At 34.2% G+C, this 17212-nt stretch overlaps 1 protein-coding gene across 1 annotated transcript in view; it reads right to left on the bottom strand.

The window, feature by feature from the left end:
* The window catches only part of LOC103185368 (EMAP like 5), a 34755-nt gene that overhangs the window by 10593 nt on the left and 6950 nt on the right, over window positions 1-17212 (bottom strand). Inside the window, 25 exon segments of the mRNA XM_007903820.2 lie at window positions 18-96; window positions 1003-1011; window positions 2057-2071; window positions 2698-2824; window positions 3176-3377; window positions 3945-4121; window positions 4648-4736; window positions 5094-5225; window positions 6347-6499; window positions 6624-6765; window positions 7063-7190; window positions 7720-7831; window positions 8548-8750; window positions 9264-9364; window positions 10151-10244; window positions 10979-11084; window positions 11410-11596; window positions 11952-12070; window positions 12176-12282; window positions 12815-12982; window positions 13556-13768; window positions 14443-14699; window positions 14878-15015; window positions 15601-15802; window positions 16774-16909. Of these exon segments, the coding sequence (XP_007902011.2) occupies window positions 18-96; window positions 1003-1011; window positions 2057-2071; window positions 2698-2824; window positions 3176-3377; window positions 3945-4121; window positions 4648-4736; window positions 5094-5225; window positions 6347-6499; window positions 6624-6765; window positions 7063-7190; window positions 7720-7831; window positions 8548-8750; window positions 9264-9364; window positions 10151-10244; window positions 10979-11084; window positions 11410-11596; window positions 11952-12070; window positions 12176-12282; window positions 12815-12982; window positions 13556-13768; window positions 14443-14699; window positions 14878-15015; window positions 15601-15802; window positions 16774-16909 (3396 nt within the window).

The following is a 17212-nucleotide window of genomic DNA, read 5'->3' as shown; positions in this document are numbered from 1 at the left end:
CACTTCTCTCCACATACCTCAATTGGTTTCTTTTTCTTGCCAACATTATTTGTTTGCAGTTTCTCAGGTTGAGGTAGTGCCCTACTAACGGGTGGTCTGAAATAAAGAACTGTGAATAAGAAAATTGTGTTCGTCACCCATTCTATACTAAAGATTTCATCTAATTCATTAGCTTTGTGTGTTCAACTCAAAGCAGAGAAAAGATTGCTAGGTACATGAAGTATACGGTGGTAACGCAACACTTGTTTTGCATCGCTGAAATGTGTAAACAGAATTATGTGCTACCTTCTTTAAAATAATTATTTATTTTTTGGTAGGAAGTTTCTTATTCTTGCTGCAATAAAAACAGATAATTTCAGAGGAACAGTGATTATGGTAACAGCAATAAAATAGATTTGAAAAAGTTGCAATAGTTGCTAAAGTGAAAGATGACAAGCTTATCTTATATTTGGTTCTTCGAGTGTGAAAGTCGTCAGAAAAACTCCCTAAATTTAAAGAGCAGTATTTAAATCCTGAACAGACTTGGGCTGGCTCTTTGTGAGGAAAAAAAGTGTGGGTTTGAAGCTTCTCTGAGGCATTTTAGCAATGAAAAAGATATGAGAATTCCAATAGAACACTGAGGAGTTAGATATGCCAAGAATATTATTGAATGAAATGAAGAAGTAAGAATGAAGCCAAAGTTGGTGGGAGATGCTAACTGGAATGGCAAAAAACAAGAAAAAATGTTGAAGAATTCAAACTCCTTTATTGTTTCCACCAAAGCACGTGAAAAGAACAAGGTTTTAGTGATTCAACCATTGGAAGGGGAAATTAGGTTTTATTTACTCAGGTCATGTGATCTGGTGTTATTTTATTATATGAGAATTGAAACCATTCTCAACATAAATTGGATTTAGTCTGGTTATTGATACACACACACACACATTTGTGACACCTTCAAGTTAATCTTTTGGAGCTAAAAATAGTTTGAAACAACTTACGTACAGAAAACTAATTACATACCTTGATCCCCTTGATGATTGCAGGCAAGAGAGAAACAAGAGTTAATTATATGCGCTATGATCTCTGACTGCACATTGCACACATCCTTGTTCTAAGAATACATCATCAGAACACTTCATCTTCCCTAATTAAAAGAAAACAAGAGCAAAGCCATTTTAGAAAAAGGTCACAATATGTATTTCTGCACTACATGATAAATATTAGTCAAATGAAGACAAGTTAAATGTTGCATATAGACTATTTATTTTAATCAATTATATATCTATCCTGGCCATTAAAAGGAAAATTCTTCAGTTAATTTTGTTAAAAAGGTATTTTGTTTGGTCCTCAAAATATATTTATTTATAACATTGTTTACATATAGCTAATTAATAAGGAATCAGTTAATTTAAAAAGGGCAAATGGTTAACCATTTTACAACATATTGTACCAGCATTGTTGATGGAGAGCATTAGCAGTAATTTGTGGGGTTTTAAGAGCAACTATTAATGCCTTACAAATCTAGTGCAAATTGTAATAACCCTCCAAGGAATGTCATTTACTTGAATTTTCAGAAATCATTTGATCAAGTTTTGTACTCGAGGGTTTAAAGATTGAGGCAAATGGACTTATAGATGGATTAAAAAATGTCATCCCAAACAAAATCAGAAGGCAACTGCAAAAATGACAATATTCTGTCTGACTATTAGCATTCTGCAGGAAACTGATCTGCATCAATAAAGTAGAAGATTCTTCTACTGATAACATAAAAAGTATCTAAGACAAGGTCTGGATGATTTATTATGATCAACTGAGAGAATGCAGATTTGTATAGAAAACACTGTATATTGTGGGCGAAGGTGGCAGCTATTTTGTTTTCTCTCATGGAAAGATAGATCTATCCTAATTTATATGTAGCAAGGAAGAAAATATTTATATAATTCTTGAATGGCCTATTCCTGCTCCAATTTCTGATCTTCTTATTCTTTAAAAATAAAGTCACAGTGCTTCAATTTAAAAGATATTGATTAATCATTGATACTTGTTTTTAATAAGCACTGCTATTAATGCTTACCTGACTATTCCCTGCCTTCGCAGAACGCAAGACGCAAGAGAAATGGAGAGATAGATTAAGTAAGAATCAGTAGATAAGTTTTTCAGTTTTTTTGAGACAAGAAGAATCAGTAAGAAACATTGAATATTTTGTGAGTATGATTTGCTTTGCACTGAGGAAAGACTTTTTTGTTGCAAATCACTTTGAGAAGAATAATGAATATCATATGGTCTGTTGAATAGGTAGAATTTTGGGGGTTTACAATGTTGTAACATTGATGCAAAAATACAGCTATTCTGGTTCAGGAATGGTAAACCCATATATCTGATTCCTCAGTACAAAACACAAAATATCACAGCAGCCAGGAAATGGGAACTGCTACTATAGGAACAGTAGTTAGAACAGTAAAGCAAAAGGGTATTGTAATAAAGACTAAAACCTTCCTTCCATAAATTAAAATGTAATGTTTCAGTTACAGAATAGATCAACTTCCCTAAAGTTTTACTGATAATTTATATAAAACTACCTCCCTCTCTAAATTAAAATACCCCCACAAAGCTAAAACTGATACCAAAATCTTCCCGAAGTCTGATCCATACAATCCAAAATCTATTTATGCAGATAGCAGTGGGAGGAACATAATATTCTTAAGATTTTGATACCTTTCCTCTTGTGAAGGCTCTTTATGTTGTAGATGAGGCTTGATTCCTGACATATGTCGAATACTTGTTGCAAAGGCCTTGATGGTATAATTCATTTCATTTTCTCGTGTGACATCGCTGTCATAACCTATGAAATGAAGCCCAATAAAAGTAATTGAGACTTATCAATCTTCTTGACAGTTTGTTATTATTTAAATGAGATAATCAATCAAATATCGAATTGCCTTGGAAATATTAAGCTCCAAGAATAATTTATCCAATGACAAATGACAGCCTCCTGTTTAACTCAATACCAATGCTATGTGGAAACTGCAATTTTAAAAGTTTGCAAATTACAGCAAACACATTAAAAATGAATTCAAAAATGTATAATTTAAAACTACCTTTTATACAAATATTGGTGCTTGCGTTCCTCCTTTGAAACCAAGAATAAATTGAATTATCTGAAACAATTTGTCATACAGCAGCTTATACCCACCTCCATCTTCATCAGAATCTAAATCAGACTCTTCACTGTCATATTGCCTGGGCTCCTTGTATCCATCTACTTCATGTGTCCAAACCATCACTGCTGTGTCTGCTCCTCCGACTGTAACCAGCAAACTATCGTCATACGTCCACCTCACATTTGTTATATGTGTACTGTGAGCCACATATCTCTTGAACTTCGCATATTTTCCCTGAATGAGAGGAAACCAATCGTTAGCCTCCTTAATAAAAAATACATAATAGATGTTATGTTCAGATTACAATTGTTAATGTGTCATATTTATTATTTTAGGTAAATTAAAGCATTTATGTTCAATTTCACTGCTTTACTTTGAGTTTCTTAATTACCACTGCTTTCCAGTTCAGTGGATAAACCACAAACAAAATATTGAACTCTATGATTTCTCTGATCACCATTTGAGCAAAATAGACAACCTATCCCTAATTGAAATATAAATACCATGAGGACTGTGTCATCAAAGGGTATAGTGCAAATTAGATGGATTCTATTTCGACGAAGGGTCGTGCATCCGAAACGTTGACTCATTTTCCTTTCTCTGCCTGACCTGCTGAGTTTTTCCAGCTCTCTTGGTTTTTGTTTCAGTTTCCAGCATCTGCAGTATTTTGTGTTTTGGATTCTATTTCTTACCTATTTAAATTTGTGATTATTATTCTTTCCATTTCATGGAATGTAATTGGAAGAAGTATATTCATTAAAAGGTAAGGCAATTCAGTAATGACTGCAAAAAAGTGATTACCTTCACTGGGTATCGGAATAACTTCACAAATCCAAAGTCATCCCCTGTAGCCAACACCTTTTTGCTGCTAGTAAGGCAGGATGAAGTAACATCTGTGATTTGACTTATTATAGGCCAAATCCCCTCACACGAAGAACCTAAGACACACGTCCAAGAGGTCCAGTCTATCTTCTCCACCTTAAGAAATTCGTGGAATAAAAAATGCAACTATTAAACGAATAACAATTTTAGCCCAGAAAATAATAACTATTGGTATGATTCAAAATACAATTATGTTGTTCAGTAATTGCTCTAGCTTCGCTCAACTCCAGACATCCTATCCCCCAGCAAACTGAATTCAAACTCTTCATCCTCGCAATCAAATCCTTACATGCTTCCCACCGCCTCCCAGCTCACCTTACCTCAGTGACCTCCAGCCCTGTCGCGCTAAGCTAACAATGGTCTGCTTGTCTGCTTCAGCTATCCTGGCTGTTCTACTCCACACGCGTGCTTTCAGACATTCTGCCCACCTCTCTCTGGAACTGCATTGTGGAGTCCCTCTCCCTCCTCACTTTTAAGGCCCACCTTAAAAGGTATCTTCTCTTTGACTGAGCTTTTGGTCATCTCCGTTTAGCTGTGTGAAGCTCTTGGAAATGTCCTCTGGATGTGAAAGACTATATAAATGTAAATTATTGTTGTTATAATACTATAGCATTTACCTTACCTCTGCATTATTTATACTCTGTTGTTTTCCACGAGGAGCTTCAAAGAATAGTTGTTCTTTAGCTCCAGTATTAACTTGTAAAAGTTTTCCTATTAAAAAATTAAATGTTAACAGGTTTCATTATTTCCCATTGAAACTTACCACTATCAATTAACTGAATTAATTAAACACAAGGAAAACACACAGACAACTTTCATGCATATAAGTTTCATAAGTATAAAATTGTATGTGATATCACTAAATATAGCATGGTTATTCTATTTGTGCAGAAGACCACTTTGACAAAATATTCAAATATATTTTTGGAACAAATATTATGAAACCTTGCAGGAGCATATTCCATATGCAAGTTTCAGTTGGAGATACTCTGGTGTTGTCACATACACGCGCACACAAAAATACAATTCAGCCTTGCTGTGTCAAAGTTACGTTATACTATATTGTACCTCTTTTGTCCCAGTCCACATGTGTTATGCAACTGGAAGATCCTTTGCAGATTCCAACCCGTTTACTACTCATTACATTGTAGATGTCTACAAAGTTATCATAAGACGCTACAGCCAAATATTTTCCAGGACCTGAAATATGGAACAAACAGGTTATTATTTTCTTACTGAACAACAAGTAGCATTCCTATATTTTTTAAAACACAGTGAATTAATTCTCCAGTAGTTACGCTGGAATTCCAAAAAGCCAAGATCAGCTTCAATCCTCGATTTAAATAACATTTATAAGACATGGATCTGATAAGTGTTGACATTCAGTCATCTATGAGAAGAAAACGATACTCTTTTCCTAGACATTTCAAACTGACCAAGGAATAACATTGACTGCCGTGCACAGTCCCCTAAATGAAGATAGTATTAATTGGGGGCAATTTTGGAGGATAACAATAGGGAATAATGGGTAAGAAACTCATTTCTGAAGTGAAAAGCCCATTATGAATATAAACTGCATTGTCTTACACGCATATCTGACAATTATTTTCTTACAGAAATTTAGCCAAGCTGAGGTGAAAAGTGTTATATTTTCCATGGTGGAATGCTATTTTTCATCTTGAGGAGCTCAAAGAATCTCTATAATAATAAACAGATTTAAATACCCTTTTTAAACATCGATCAATATTCCAGACTAAATCTCAGGCTTATGAATTCTTATTCCTTTCAAGTTCAACATTTACATACATTCTGGATATGTAGAATGTTTAGCTTTAATGCAACTGCCAAACAGGAAAGCTAGATTTCACTTGGTGCTCATCCTTCTCTTACTCAACACGTGGATGCAATATAGTAATTCCAGTTTTTCCACATCTGCAGAATCCTAGTTTTCATAAACTATGATGTAGTGGAAGTCCATTATAACACACTTAGTTATAGCAAGGGTTAACTTAAGAGAGTGAATGGAATGTAAACCACATTTACTGTACATGTGGTACAAAATGGCTGATTTTCAGTTCACCATCTGACAGCACAAAGAGAGCACAAAGAGAATAATGTAAGCAGTAAACTAACGACTTGGAAGTCAGACATTTTTTCCCCGACATACAGAATTTAGTCGGCCAGCTGCACACACGCACAATGAATGCGGAAGCCCTGACTGGATTCCACTTGTTGATCAAACCTATTTGAATAGTAATTATGTTACTTACATTTCATATAAAGCACAATAACTGATAAAATATTTAGTTTAGCCTACATGCCTGGGGAAAATCGAATGTCTGAAATGAGATCTTTTCTATGATGAAAAGAAACAAGATCTTCCAGTGTATCCGAATTCACAATCAGGAAGCTACCATCATTCAGACCAACTGCTAGAGACTTCCCATCAGTTGAGAAACAACAACACCTGCCACCTAGAATCAGTAGAAAACACACTACGTTAGTGTCAGAATATTAAAACGTGCGTACATAGATTGGGCTACATGTTGTAATATTAAATATTATTCAAACTGATTTACATTCTTATAACTTACTTACCCTTTTTAAGTTTGCGGACAGCAAGCATACAGTGACTTGGGGAGAGATCCCAGATCCTCAGAGTTTTATCATCACTAATGCTAGCACAAATAGGCAAATGGGGATGAGTAGCCAGGCCCCATACTTCACCCTCCATGTGACCCTGCAAACCAAAATGTTTGAATGTGGTCAATTTCAAAATACCATCATCAAATAGACCTAGGAACAATTAGTACCAATGAGTCAAGAATTATTATAAATCTAAATTGACGTTGCCCATGACATTTTAAACACCATTTGAATCCCAGTCATAGCATGCAAACAAAGTTTATAAAACTGATCAGTAACCAACATCCAATTTTGAAATGTCAAAATATTTTACACTGGATCTTCATGCAATTACTTTTAAAACCAAAATTAGTGACAACCTACTGATGTGAAAATAGTTATAATAAATTACCTGAACCAGCAGGGTTATGGGACCACTTTTATCAATTTCCAATATTTCTCCATTCTTTGTACCTACAAGCACATGACCGTGACCTAATGTTATGGCACGAATTGAAGGGTTGTCTTCCAGTAAAAGACCTACAAAATGTAAAATAAAATGTGTCATTCTCCTCAGCTTGTAGGGAATGTAGCATATTTATTTACTTACAAAAAAAACTAGCAAAGTGCCACAAAAGACTCTTTTACAAACTGAATATCAAGGGTAAGATATAAATGTAGATTATTAACTGGCCACGGAAAAGGATACAGAGCTTAGTGTAAGGGAAACTGCATCAGATGGGGTGTGTTACTGGGGAGCCTAAGGAATCATCCTGTTCCCACTGTACATAAATGATCTGGATTTGCAGACTCAGTGCTGGATAATGTAGGTAAACTTGAAGTTGACATTAAAGGGAAGGGAATAAACAAAATATGGAATCAGAAGAGGAAGGCAAGATCTTGCAAATTGAACTTAATGGGTATAGACCAATTCAACATTTTTCATTTTTCCTATTTCATACCTTCTATGGTTCTTGAAAATGTAGTACATTTCTTAGAAAAGGAATATATAGGCATTGATACTGTAATTAGATTGGACTATACAACAAACACTTAGGTACATTGGTACCTTTAGATCCTGGAGTGAGTGCAGAACGTTTGATGGCATAGGTTTTCAGACATCTCTCAAAGCAATCATCCCAAAGTGCAACAATACCATCTTTCCCACCAGTAACAAAACCCTGGGAGAAAGAAGAATAAGCTGGCACAAAGAAAAAACAAAAAAGCGTAATTTTCTGATGCCTTTAATCTGAATAGATTTGACACTTTCCTTCCAGGAATATAAAAACTATTTCTTCTTTTTCAAGAGAAAAACCTTGCAGATTAGCTTAACTTTATTTTTGTTGTAGTGCAGGGAAAAAAACAGAGAAGGAACTGAAAAGTAATTCTCTCAACCGTTCAAACATAGCTGTGAGAAAGTTCTGCACATAGCTTTGTCTTTTTGGAGAAAGGAAAACAGAATGAAGGAAAGAAGCATCATCACAGGCAATGGCAGGTACAGCAGTATTATTTGAAGATACAATCTTGCCTCTGTGTCTTCTGGTTGGTGGTGGTCTTATTCTGAATTGTAAAGAATATTTAGTTTGGGGAAGAGGAGGAATGATTATGGAACTTCCAGAAAAAAATTAGGTTTTACTCAGGGATCTGTTTGTTACCAGAATTTCATAGTACATTCGTAACACAAAAAAAAGCCTAAAGCAACATGGCAGTAAAAACAAATAGTTTAAAGCCACCATGGTAACCATCTTATTATCAATTTAAGGCAATACTATCTTTGCATTTAAGATTAAGTTTTAAGCTAATAAAGTAATTTGAATAAATTAGACAGAATGCCTACTAAAATTTAAAATTCACATCTATCAACTTGATATCTCGTAAGGCATTCCTTATATCTTACTTTCTCTAAGGCATGCATACTGAAAACTGGTCCATCATGAGCCTTGACAGTTTTAATGAGGAATGTATCACGCCATATACAGATATCCCCAGTTGATGTGCCTGAAAACACCATCTCCTCTGACCAACCGTGCACTGCACACATTATGGTTTCCGTCTTTCTAAAAGTTCCATAAAAGCCTCTTCTTCCAGTCAGTCCGCCACCTTACAGAGAAAACAAATTATAAAGACTATATTTTATGAAACGTTTTCCTTTACTTTCAACACTTTTTAAAACTGTTAATTGGAACTTACACCTATAAAACAAATTATCTTAATACATAGTATAAAAACCTGGTTAATGTTTCATGTGCTTTTAATTTTCTTAAACATATTCACATTTTTGGCTTATCTTCTGCAAAGTAGAATTTTAGAATAAGGAATAAAAACTCATCTTGAGTAAATTATACTTTTTCACTGAACAGTAAATTCTGTGAAACATTTTGACACAACCTCCTCATGTGAAAGGTGCTATATTAAATGCAAGGATTAATATTAACAGTAGAGGTAGTATTCAGTTCATTAAGAGTAACAGGGTCCTATTGATCTTATAAATGTATTACATGAAATAGCCAAGCACTATGCCTATACTGCAGAGTATCAATACTGAATAAAGTGGATAAAAGCCATTTAATCAGAAAAGGATATTACAGAAGTAAAAGTAGTTAATTGTCTTACCTGCTCGTTGCCAGAACTTCATGTGTTTTATTCCAGCTGTAACTAGTTTGTCTGGCACAAAGGGATTTATCTTGACAACAAAAATCTTGTCTGCACCTCCTCTAATATAAAAATATACAGTAGTTTGACTTGATAAACAATTTCATAATATATAGGATTATTCTATTTCATAACTATTATTCTATTTCATAAGTAAATGAATTTTGAACATGAAAAAATAAAATATTGTTTTGCAATTCATTTGATTATGAAATGAGTTGCAAACTGTGAAATAATTCAAACTATCCTACATTATTTATACCTTTGAAAATACACATGGGATAATTTACAATACAATGGTAAACAGATTTTAATTACAACATTTATATAGTTAATTTTATAATCTAAATACTGTGCATGAAAAAAGATAATGCTAGACACTGTACCGCAAAATCAATATTGTAGTGATTACATTCTGCAATTAACATTATTATTGTACATTTACTACTAAAATTGTTACCACATAAGGAAATGAAATATTCTCTGTTTCTTAGGAGATGGAAAACCAGTATCACTCTGAGAAGAAAAACTTTCAGAGAATACTACCTTCCATTTGAAAACAATGTTTATGGAGTTCAGTAATTTCCTCTTCAACTGACAATGCATATCTATCTTACTTTTATTATTCCAAAAGAGAAGGGAGCTTCTCCCAATGTTTTTGAAAAACAGATGTAAAAATCACTTCATTTGGCTATTTGTGGGATATTGCTGTGAAAAATTAGCTACCGCATCCCATTACAAAGACAGTCACCCCACTTTACAATAAATTCTGTAAAGTGCTTTAAGACATTGACAAAAGACTATATCAAAAAGATTAATATTAATAAAATACAGGGCTAAGCATCTACCGCACTGAAGAAAGTTTTTCTCCTTTCTTCCACTCCCAGAGAATTATGGTGTGATTTTCATCCAGTCCCACTGATGCCAAACGTTTTCCATCCGCTAAAATAAATAAGATACCAGTTGGGATTATTTAACCTAATAAAATCTAAAGAACCGAGCTTTAGTTCCAATAATTTTAATTAATGAGAGCGCAGTTCCTACAAAAGGTATAGAAACCAAATAATTAATATTATTTATTAGAAACTACAATCCCACAATATTCAAATGCAGAGTTCAATTCCACCCCTATAGAAGCATAAGCAGGAAATACAAATATTGAAAAGTAATGAAAATATCCCCAGTTAAGCTTAAAAAGGTAACAGAGGTGGATTAAAAAAAACATCAGTTATTAGGCATGGGGAGGTCTTAAAAAAAAGTATGAATTTTAATTGCTCAGAAATGTAGTAGAGATCAAATGAAATGGTTATCAAAGACCATCTTGGGGCGAGACTAAGATTGTGGTTAAGATTTGCTGTCTACCACAGACATTATGTTTTTGCAAACAAAAACAGAAGTCGCTGGGAACACTCAGCAGGTCAGGCAGCAACTATGCAGAAAGGAAAGTGAGTCAACGTTTCGGGTCTACGACCCTGGTCTGACAAAGGGTCGTGGAACTGAAACGTTGACTCACTTTCCTTTCTCCATAGTTGCTGCCTGACCTGCTGAATGTTCCCAGCGACTTCTGTTTTTGTTTTCAGATTTCCAGCATCTGTAGTATTTTGTGTTTTGTTTATGTTTTTACAAAACCAATACATGTTAGACTTGTAAAGGATTCAACTACACTTATCTCTTACCTGAAAAGTCCACTGCACAAACCCCAAACCGGTGATGTCCTTTCAAAATTGATAATGGCTTCAGTACATCAGTATCCCAAATATGAATTGCAGAATCACGACCCACCTAAAACCAAAATCTTCACCATAGTTATTGGATTTGGATGCACAAAGATTATTTTTTATGCTTTTAAACTGTTTTGTGGAATCGACTGCTTTTGAGGACAATATATATAGGCAACCCAGAAACGACCACGTATATAGAACAAGTATAGAATAGCGAAGGAGGATGTCTATGCTACCAATCCACTTGCATTAAATAAGATCAGACCACACTGATTGATCTGTAACCTGAAACTAAAGTCCGACTTTAGAAATCTTTACCCAATGTTTAAACATTATATGGATAATAAATCTCACTAAAAGTAAGTATTCAAATAGGCATAAGTTACCTGGCCTGTTGACACATAATCCTTTGAAGGATGAATTGATAGGCAGACAATGTCATCATCATGTCCAAGATAGCACCGCTGTATATTCTGTTGTCGATTATATACTATTCCTACTGCTGCAACATGGTATACAATCTCTCCAGTTTGTGTATAAAACAGATTGCTCCTACAGTCATGTCCCCTGTAGCTGAAAGATATGAAGACAATTATAAAACAATAATGTCAATGGTTACTCATATACTGTATAGATTTTAAAGGACCTGAACAAAGAATATCTCTAGGGAGCAAAGATTGCAAGATGAAACTTTGGATGATAGCTACAGAGTGAATAAAAAGATTTTAAAAATTCTATTATAAAAGTCAATAAGATGCTTTGATGAAAATGAAACAACAACAAAAAGTGTATATGGAGCAGACGGAGGAACAATAATAATAATCCTTGTATCTAGTTTAGCATCTTTCACATCAGGACGACTCAAAGCCCTTCACAGGATATAATGTAAAGTGTAGTGACTGTATTTGTAAGTGAACAAATATCTTACCCATGAACAAAATGTAAGCGCAAACTGCTGCTGGGAGCTTTTTCCCTTTTCTTTGAAGCGGCTGCTCGTCTCTTGTCTTTGCATTGCTCTTTGAGCTGAGGCAGATCTTCTTTGTAAACCTATTCAAAGAAAACTGACTTGTGTCAGGGTAAGAGGCAGCTGCAATATGGCTTTCTAGATATGATGCTCAAATGCAACAGAGAATTTATAATACAGCAATCTACCTGCCGACGATAACTAATCTGAGTTTCTTGTTCAATCTCAGAGTCCAGCTCTGGTACATCAGATTGATCAGAATCAGATTCATCACTATTAGAGTCAGCAAAACTTTCTGTAAGACAAACAGACAAACAATCAATCTTAAAAACTAAAAGATAGACACTTTAAAAAGATGTTCTCTACCTCTACAATTAATAAGCCTGCGGCCATACATTAACTAATAAGTGATGAGATAGCTTCTGACAATGATAAATAAAAAAGCATAATCCACTGAAAAGGGAAAGCAGAAATATGCATTGGAAACTTCTAAATCATAGTTGGTTCTTTAAAGACGTGGCTTTTTACATTAGAAATTTAGACCATAAATTGACTTTACATGGATTTGTGAAGTGCTTCTTGGTATGCAACTAGAAAACAGGAAATCTTCTAAAACAATATTCTCTCCTCCCCCCCTCTCGACTCTCTACCCCCTTCTCGCTCCCTCCCTTCCCTCCCCCTGACTATTTCCCCCCTGCTCGGGTCCTGACCCAACTGTCCAGCGCTTTGGGACGACCTCCCGACGTGAAAAGCGCTCTATAAATGAAATCTTGTTGTTGTTTTAGTGTTGTTCTACAATGCAGTTGTGGTATATAAATTTTGCTCACCTTGAAGTGCAATATGAAGGAATTCTTTAGACTTCCTTTCAGGGATAAATTGCCACTGGAAAACAGAATGATCTGCTCCACCGATAGAAACAACCCACTGATAGTCATGAGACCATCTCACATTGGTCACATGAGCAGAATGACCAATATATTTCTTAAATTTTGCTCCTGAAAAAGTTACATTGTTGTAGAAATACATTAGTTACATAATAAAAGACTTAAAATATAAAATAAAAAATATTTAAAAAATTATAATTTTTTAAAAATATCATCATTGATGTTTAATTCAACCAAATACATGGTACTCAAAACGTGTAGCAGTTAGTAGAAGCTGTTGTCCTACAGAAAGTTTTGCAGACCCTAATAGTAATGAATAAAATAACTTCATAATTATTCCAAATAGAAAGTTTCATCAAACGACAAAACTTTCTGTAAGATGAAAATAAGATGTAAGCAAACACAGAATAAGGTGTTTCTCAAGGATCAACTTTGAAATATTTAAATATCAGAAGAAACATTTGGAATCATTACAATTGCATGTAGGTGACAAATAGCACATAGGTTAAAAAACTATGGGAGACAGAGTTCAATGTAAAGTGTAACATAGTAGATATTGGATACAAGAATGGTGAAACAGCGATACACTGAAATGAATAGGGGAAGATGCATGAACAACAGTATTTAGGGATCCAAGTCTCCAAGTCATTAAACGCAAGTTCACAACGATTGAAAAAAACTTACCTTTTTTAACACAAGGATATCGAAAAAGCTTTACCAATCCATAGTCATCTGCAGTAACTAGAACCTGACTATTCAAATTTGCATCGACTGAATTAATATTATTAACATCTAAATATTTGGGCCATATTCCATTTACTTCAGCACCCAATACACAAGTCCAAGTTGTCCATGAAAGACCCTTTATTTCTTCTTTATTTGTAATTTCTTTACCACCTGAAATGCAATAACATTCGTCACTGGAAAAGTATACACAATGCTGAGTTTAATTTATTTTGAATGAACAAAACTACCATCAATATTCACAGAGTTTTTCTGGATAGCATCGTTTTTCAATTCTTCATAAATGGGCCACAGATAAGCTAGACTTTATAACTCAGTTTTAAAGTGGTAGATGGGGTTCCATAAAATTTGAATCTGCCTTATAACAGGGTATGATCAAGAATGGCCATCGTTCATTTCATATGTTGATGTTAGCAAACATGTGAATGGTTGCATTACTGTGCAACGACTGGGCCAACTGTGTGCAGAAAGTCAGTCATCCTTTGTTAAAAAAGATCTGACTTCTGAGTCATCAAGTCATCACCGATGTTACCTCTTTCGCATTTCACTCGTGCCTGAGCGCAGGAAGCTTCTTGCGCATGTTAAGCATGCTCGGCAACCCATATACGTGGGGATTGGTCACTGTTAGCATGTGGGTAGCCAGCATGTAGATGCTGGCTTGTTGTGGTGGGTCCACAGGACAACCAAATAATAAACAAACCGGCCTTATAACTGAGAACTAATTTAATAAATGATTATCATGTCACACAACGTTTTTTTTAAATGGTATCAAGAAAAAGTAAACATACAAAAAGTAAATAGGTTCTTCAAAAAAGTGAAACTCTTACTTGGCATTTTGTAGAAGAGTCTTTTACCTGAACCATCATTAGTTTGTAAATATTTACTATCAACTGACCAATCCATGTGTGTGATGAAACTCAAAGATCCAATACACTCGCCAACTTTTTTATATCGCTGCAAAACTCCATAGATATCAACAGAATTATCATTTGAGCCCACAGCCAAACATGTTCCATCAGGTGAATACTTTAGCTCGTGTATTGCTTCTTTCCTATCTTTTATGTGAACAACCTCAGTCATATCTCTAAAAGACAAAACAATAGATAGGTCTAAAGAACAGGATCAGAAAAAACTAAACTCCAAACATTAGTTAGCAAATTAGTAAAATTCAAGACATTTAATAATCAATTTATTTTAAAGCTAAGGTGCATTTCTTTTGAGATACATTGGTAAAACAGAGTATAGTTTTCCTTTGCACATACCTGATGCGTAGTACAGTGAAAGAGCCATCCTTCATTCCCAGAGCAAGATGGATGCCATCTGTACTTACAGCAACACATCGAATTGGCTCTTCCATATTACAACGAGCAATTAAAGCATGGTCAATAAGGCTCCATATTCTATTGGTGTAAATGGAGCCACCACAAAAAGGGAAAAACAAAAGGCAACTGAGACATTTGATACTCCAAAGTGAACAGGTAACCTTAATTAACACATCACGTAGAAAAAATTCTATGTAATTCAGTTCTAATTGGCAAATTATCTTTCATACATTAATCATTGTGTATCCTTTTTAAACCTTAGTCTTTTTGAGACATGAGTAATTTGGAAACTAGACAATATTTTATTTAATGCGTAATATTTTAAAGCATTATTTTGTGTGCCAATCTGCCTCAGTTGGGAGAGCTCTCATCTTTTGGGTCAGTAATTGAAACTTTGAAAATTAGGTTTTGGTCCAGGCTGATACTCCAGTACAGTATTGAGTGTCTATTGGGTTTAATGTTCAAGTTCTTACGACACTGTTTGAAAACTTAATTGGAAATTTCTTGTGATGTCCTGGCCAACAATCTACCAGATTAATTTGACATCTCAGAATAAGGGCATTGTTAGTGCAAATAGTTCCACATTTATCTAAAAATTCACTAAACTTAACAGAAATTACTTGTGAACCACTTTAAGCAGAACCATCACATAGATGTACAAACCTAACCGATCGATCATCGCTCCCTGTTATTGCTAAAGGTTTTGTTGGATGAACTGCAAGTGCCCATAATTCTCCTTCACAGTGTCCCTGCATGATCAGGAAAGGCTTGTTACGTTCATGTACTACTACTTCAAAGATTTCACTGTCCTGTGTTCCAACCAAAATATGATCTCCTCGCCAACATACACTCCTCACTGAAAGACCTAGGAAAGAAAATGCATTCTTTCACAAATGGATTAGATAAATTGTAAAGCTTCAAAATAATTGACTGCTACACAGGCAAATGTATACTTCAATGACATACACATTCATTTTACAATAATTCTAAAAATTCAAGTATTTACAACCACAATTTTCTTTACATTACTATATCTCAGTCACAAGTTCAAGGTTGACTGCCAAATGGAAAGGTCAGTTACATTGAACTTTAATTTCTGCGATATGACAGACAACCATAAAATTCAGGCCCATCAATCTTTAAAAACTGTATGTTTAAAAAGAAATCCCTATACTATTAACTGCAGATAAATACATACTTAATCCAAGCTGAGGATTTCAATATTTAATTGGTAAATTTAGTTTCATTATTCAGAATTCCTTATTCAGTCACATTTAAATGTGCATCTTAATCCAGACACAAAATATTGCTTTAACATCCCAATGACCTATCTAGCACACATCATTCATATTTCAACGATTAAAAACTTTTTAAAAAATTACAAGGTTACATTTTTCATAAGAGATCTAGCAAGCCATATTTTGCGAGTTGCAGAATGATTGATTACGTGGGGTGTGTGCACCATCATAAATTTGTGCTTTTATAATAACGGTCTAAAGATAATATTTTATACAGGTATTAGCATGTATTAGGATCGAACAGAAATTAAAATTGATTTTGAATTTTATTTTACACCACCTACTATTATACGATATTAATTTCAGAATAAGATTATGATGTAATGCTACAATTTAAAATTGTCTAATGAACCTACAAATAATATAATGCTTTTCCTATGTAAAATGTGAGGGTGGAGAACATTGCAGTACAGCTAAATGCTTCAATCATGTTCTTACTTCACCAATTCATTTATAGCTATTTTTCTATTAAACTGAACTACATTGTACAAATTGGAACCCCTCCCCACAAAAAAATAAACTCAATTCTTAGTTGTACCTTTGTAGCCTTGATCTGTTTCCCTGAGATCAATCAAAGTGATGGGTTTGAAACTTAAATCCCATAAGCGAATACAACCATCCCGACCACCTGTGGCAAATCCTTCTTCACAGTTGTTCATACTGAAGATTCCTGACTGAATAATTTTTAAAAAGCTCCATTTTATTGTTGTACCAATCTGTATCAATCAGGTCAACCTAATAAAGCCTAGTTTTGTACCACTTCATTCAATTAAGTACACTTCAAATATATATATCCAAAGGGTACACATTACTAACCCTCTTGCTATAGATCTGCATTTTTTAAACTTTAAAAAGTATGTATAGAAAAGAAACTAATAAGGTGATTAAATTACTCTTTGTAAAGTTCTAAAATTCATATGAAAATTGTTATTCCAGATTTGTTTAACGAGCATCTATCAATCTTTGCTAGGGAAAGA

The sequence above is a fragment of the Callorhinchus milii genome, unplaced genomic scaffold (assembly GCF_018977255.1).
Source record: "Callorhinchus milii isolate IMCB2004 unplaced genomic scaffold, IMCB_Cmil_1.0 Scaffold9, whole genome shotgun sequence".
Taxonomy (NCBI): domain Eukaryota; kingdom Metazoa; phylum Chordata; class Chondrichthyes; order Chimaeriformes; family Callorhinchidae; genus Callorhinchus; species Callorhinchus milii.
The sequence above is the reverse complement of the archived record's forward strand: the minus strand, read 5'-3'. Positions and strand labels throughout refer to the sequence as shown.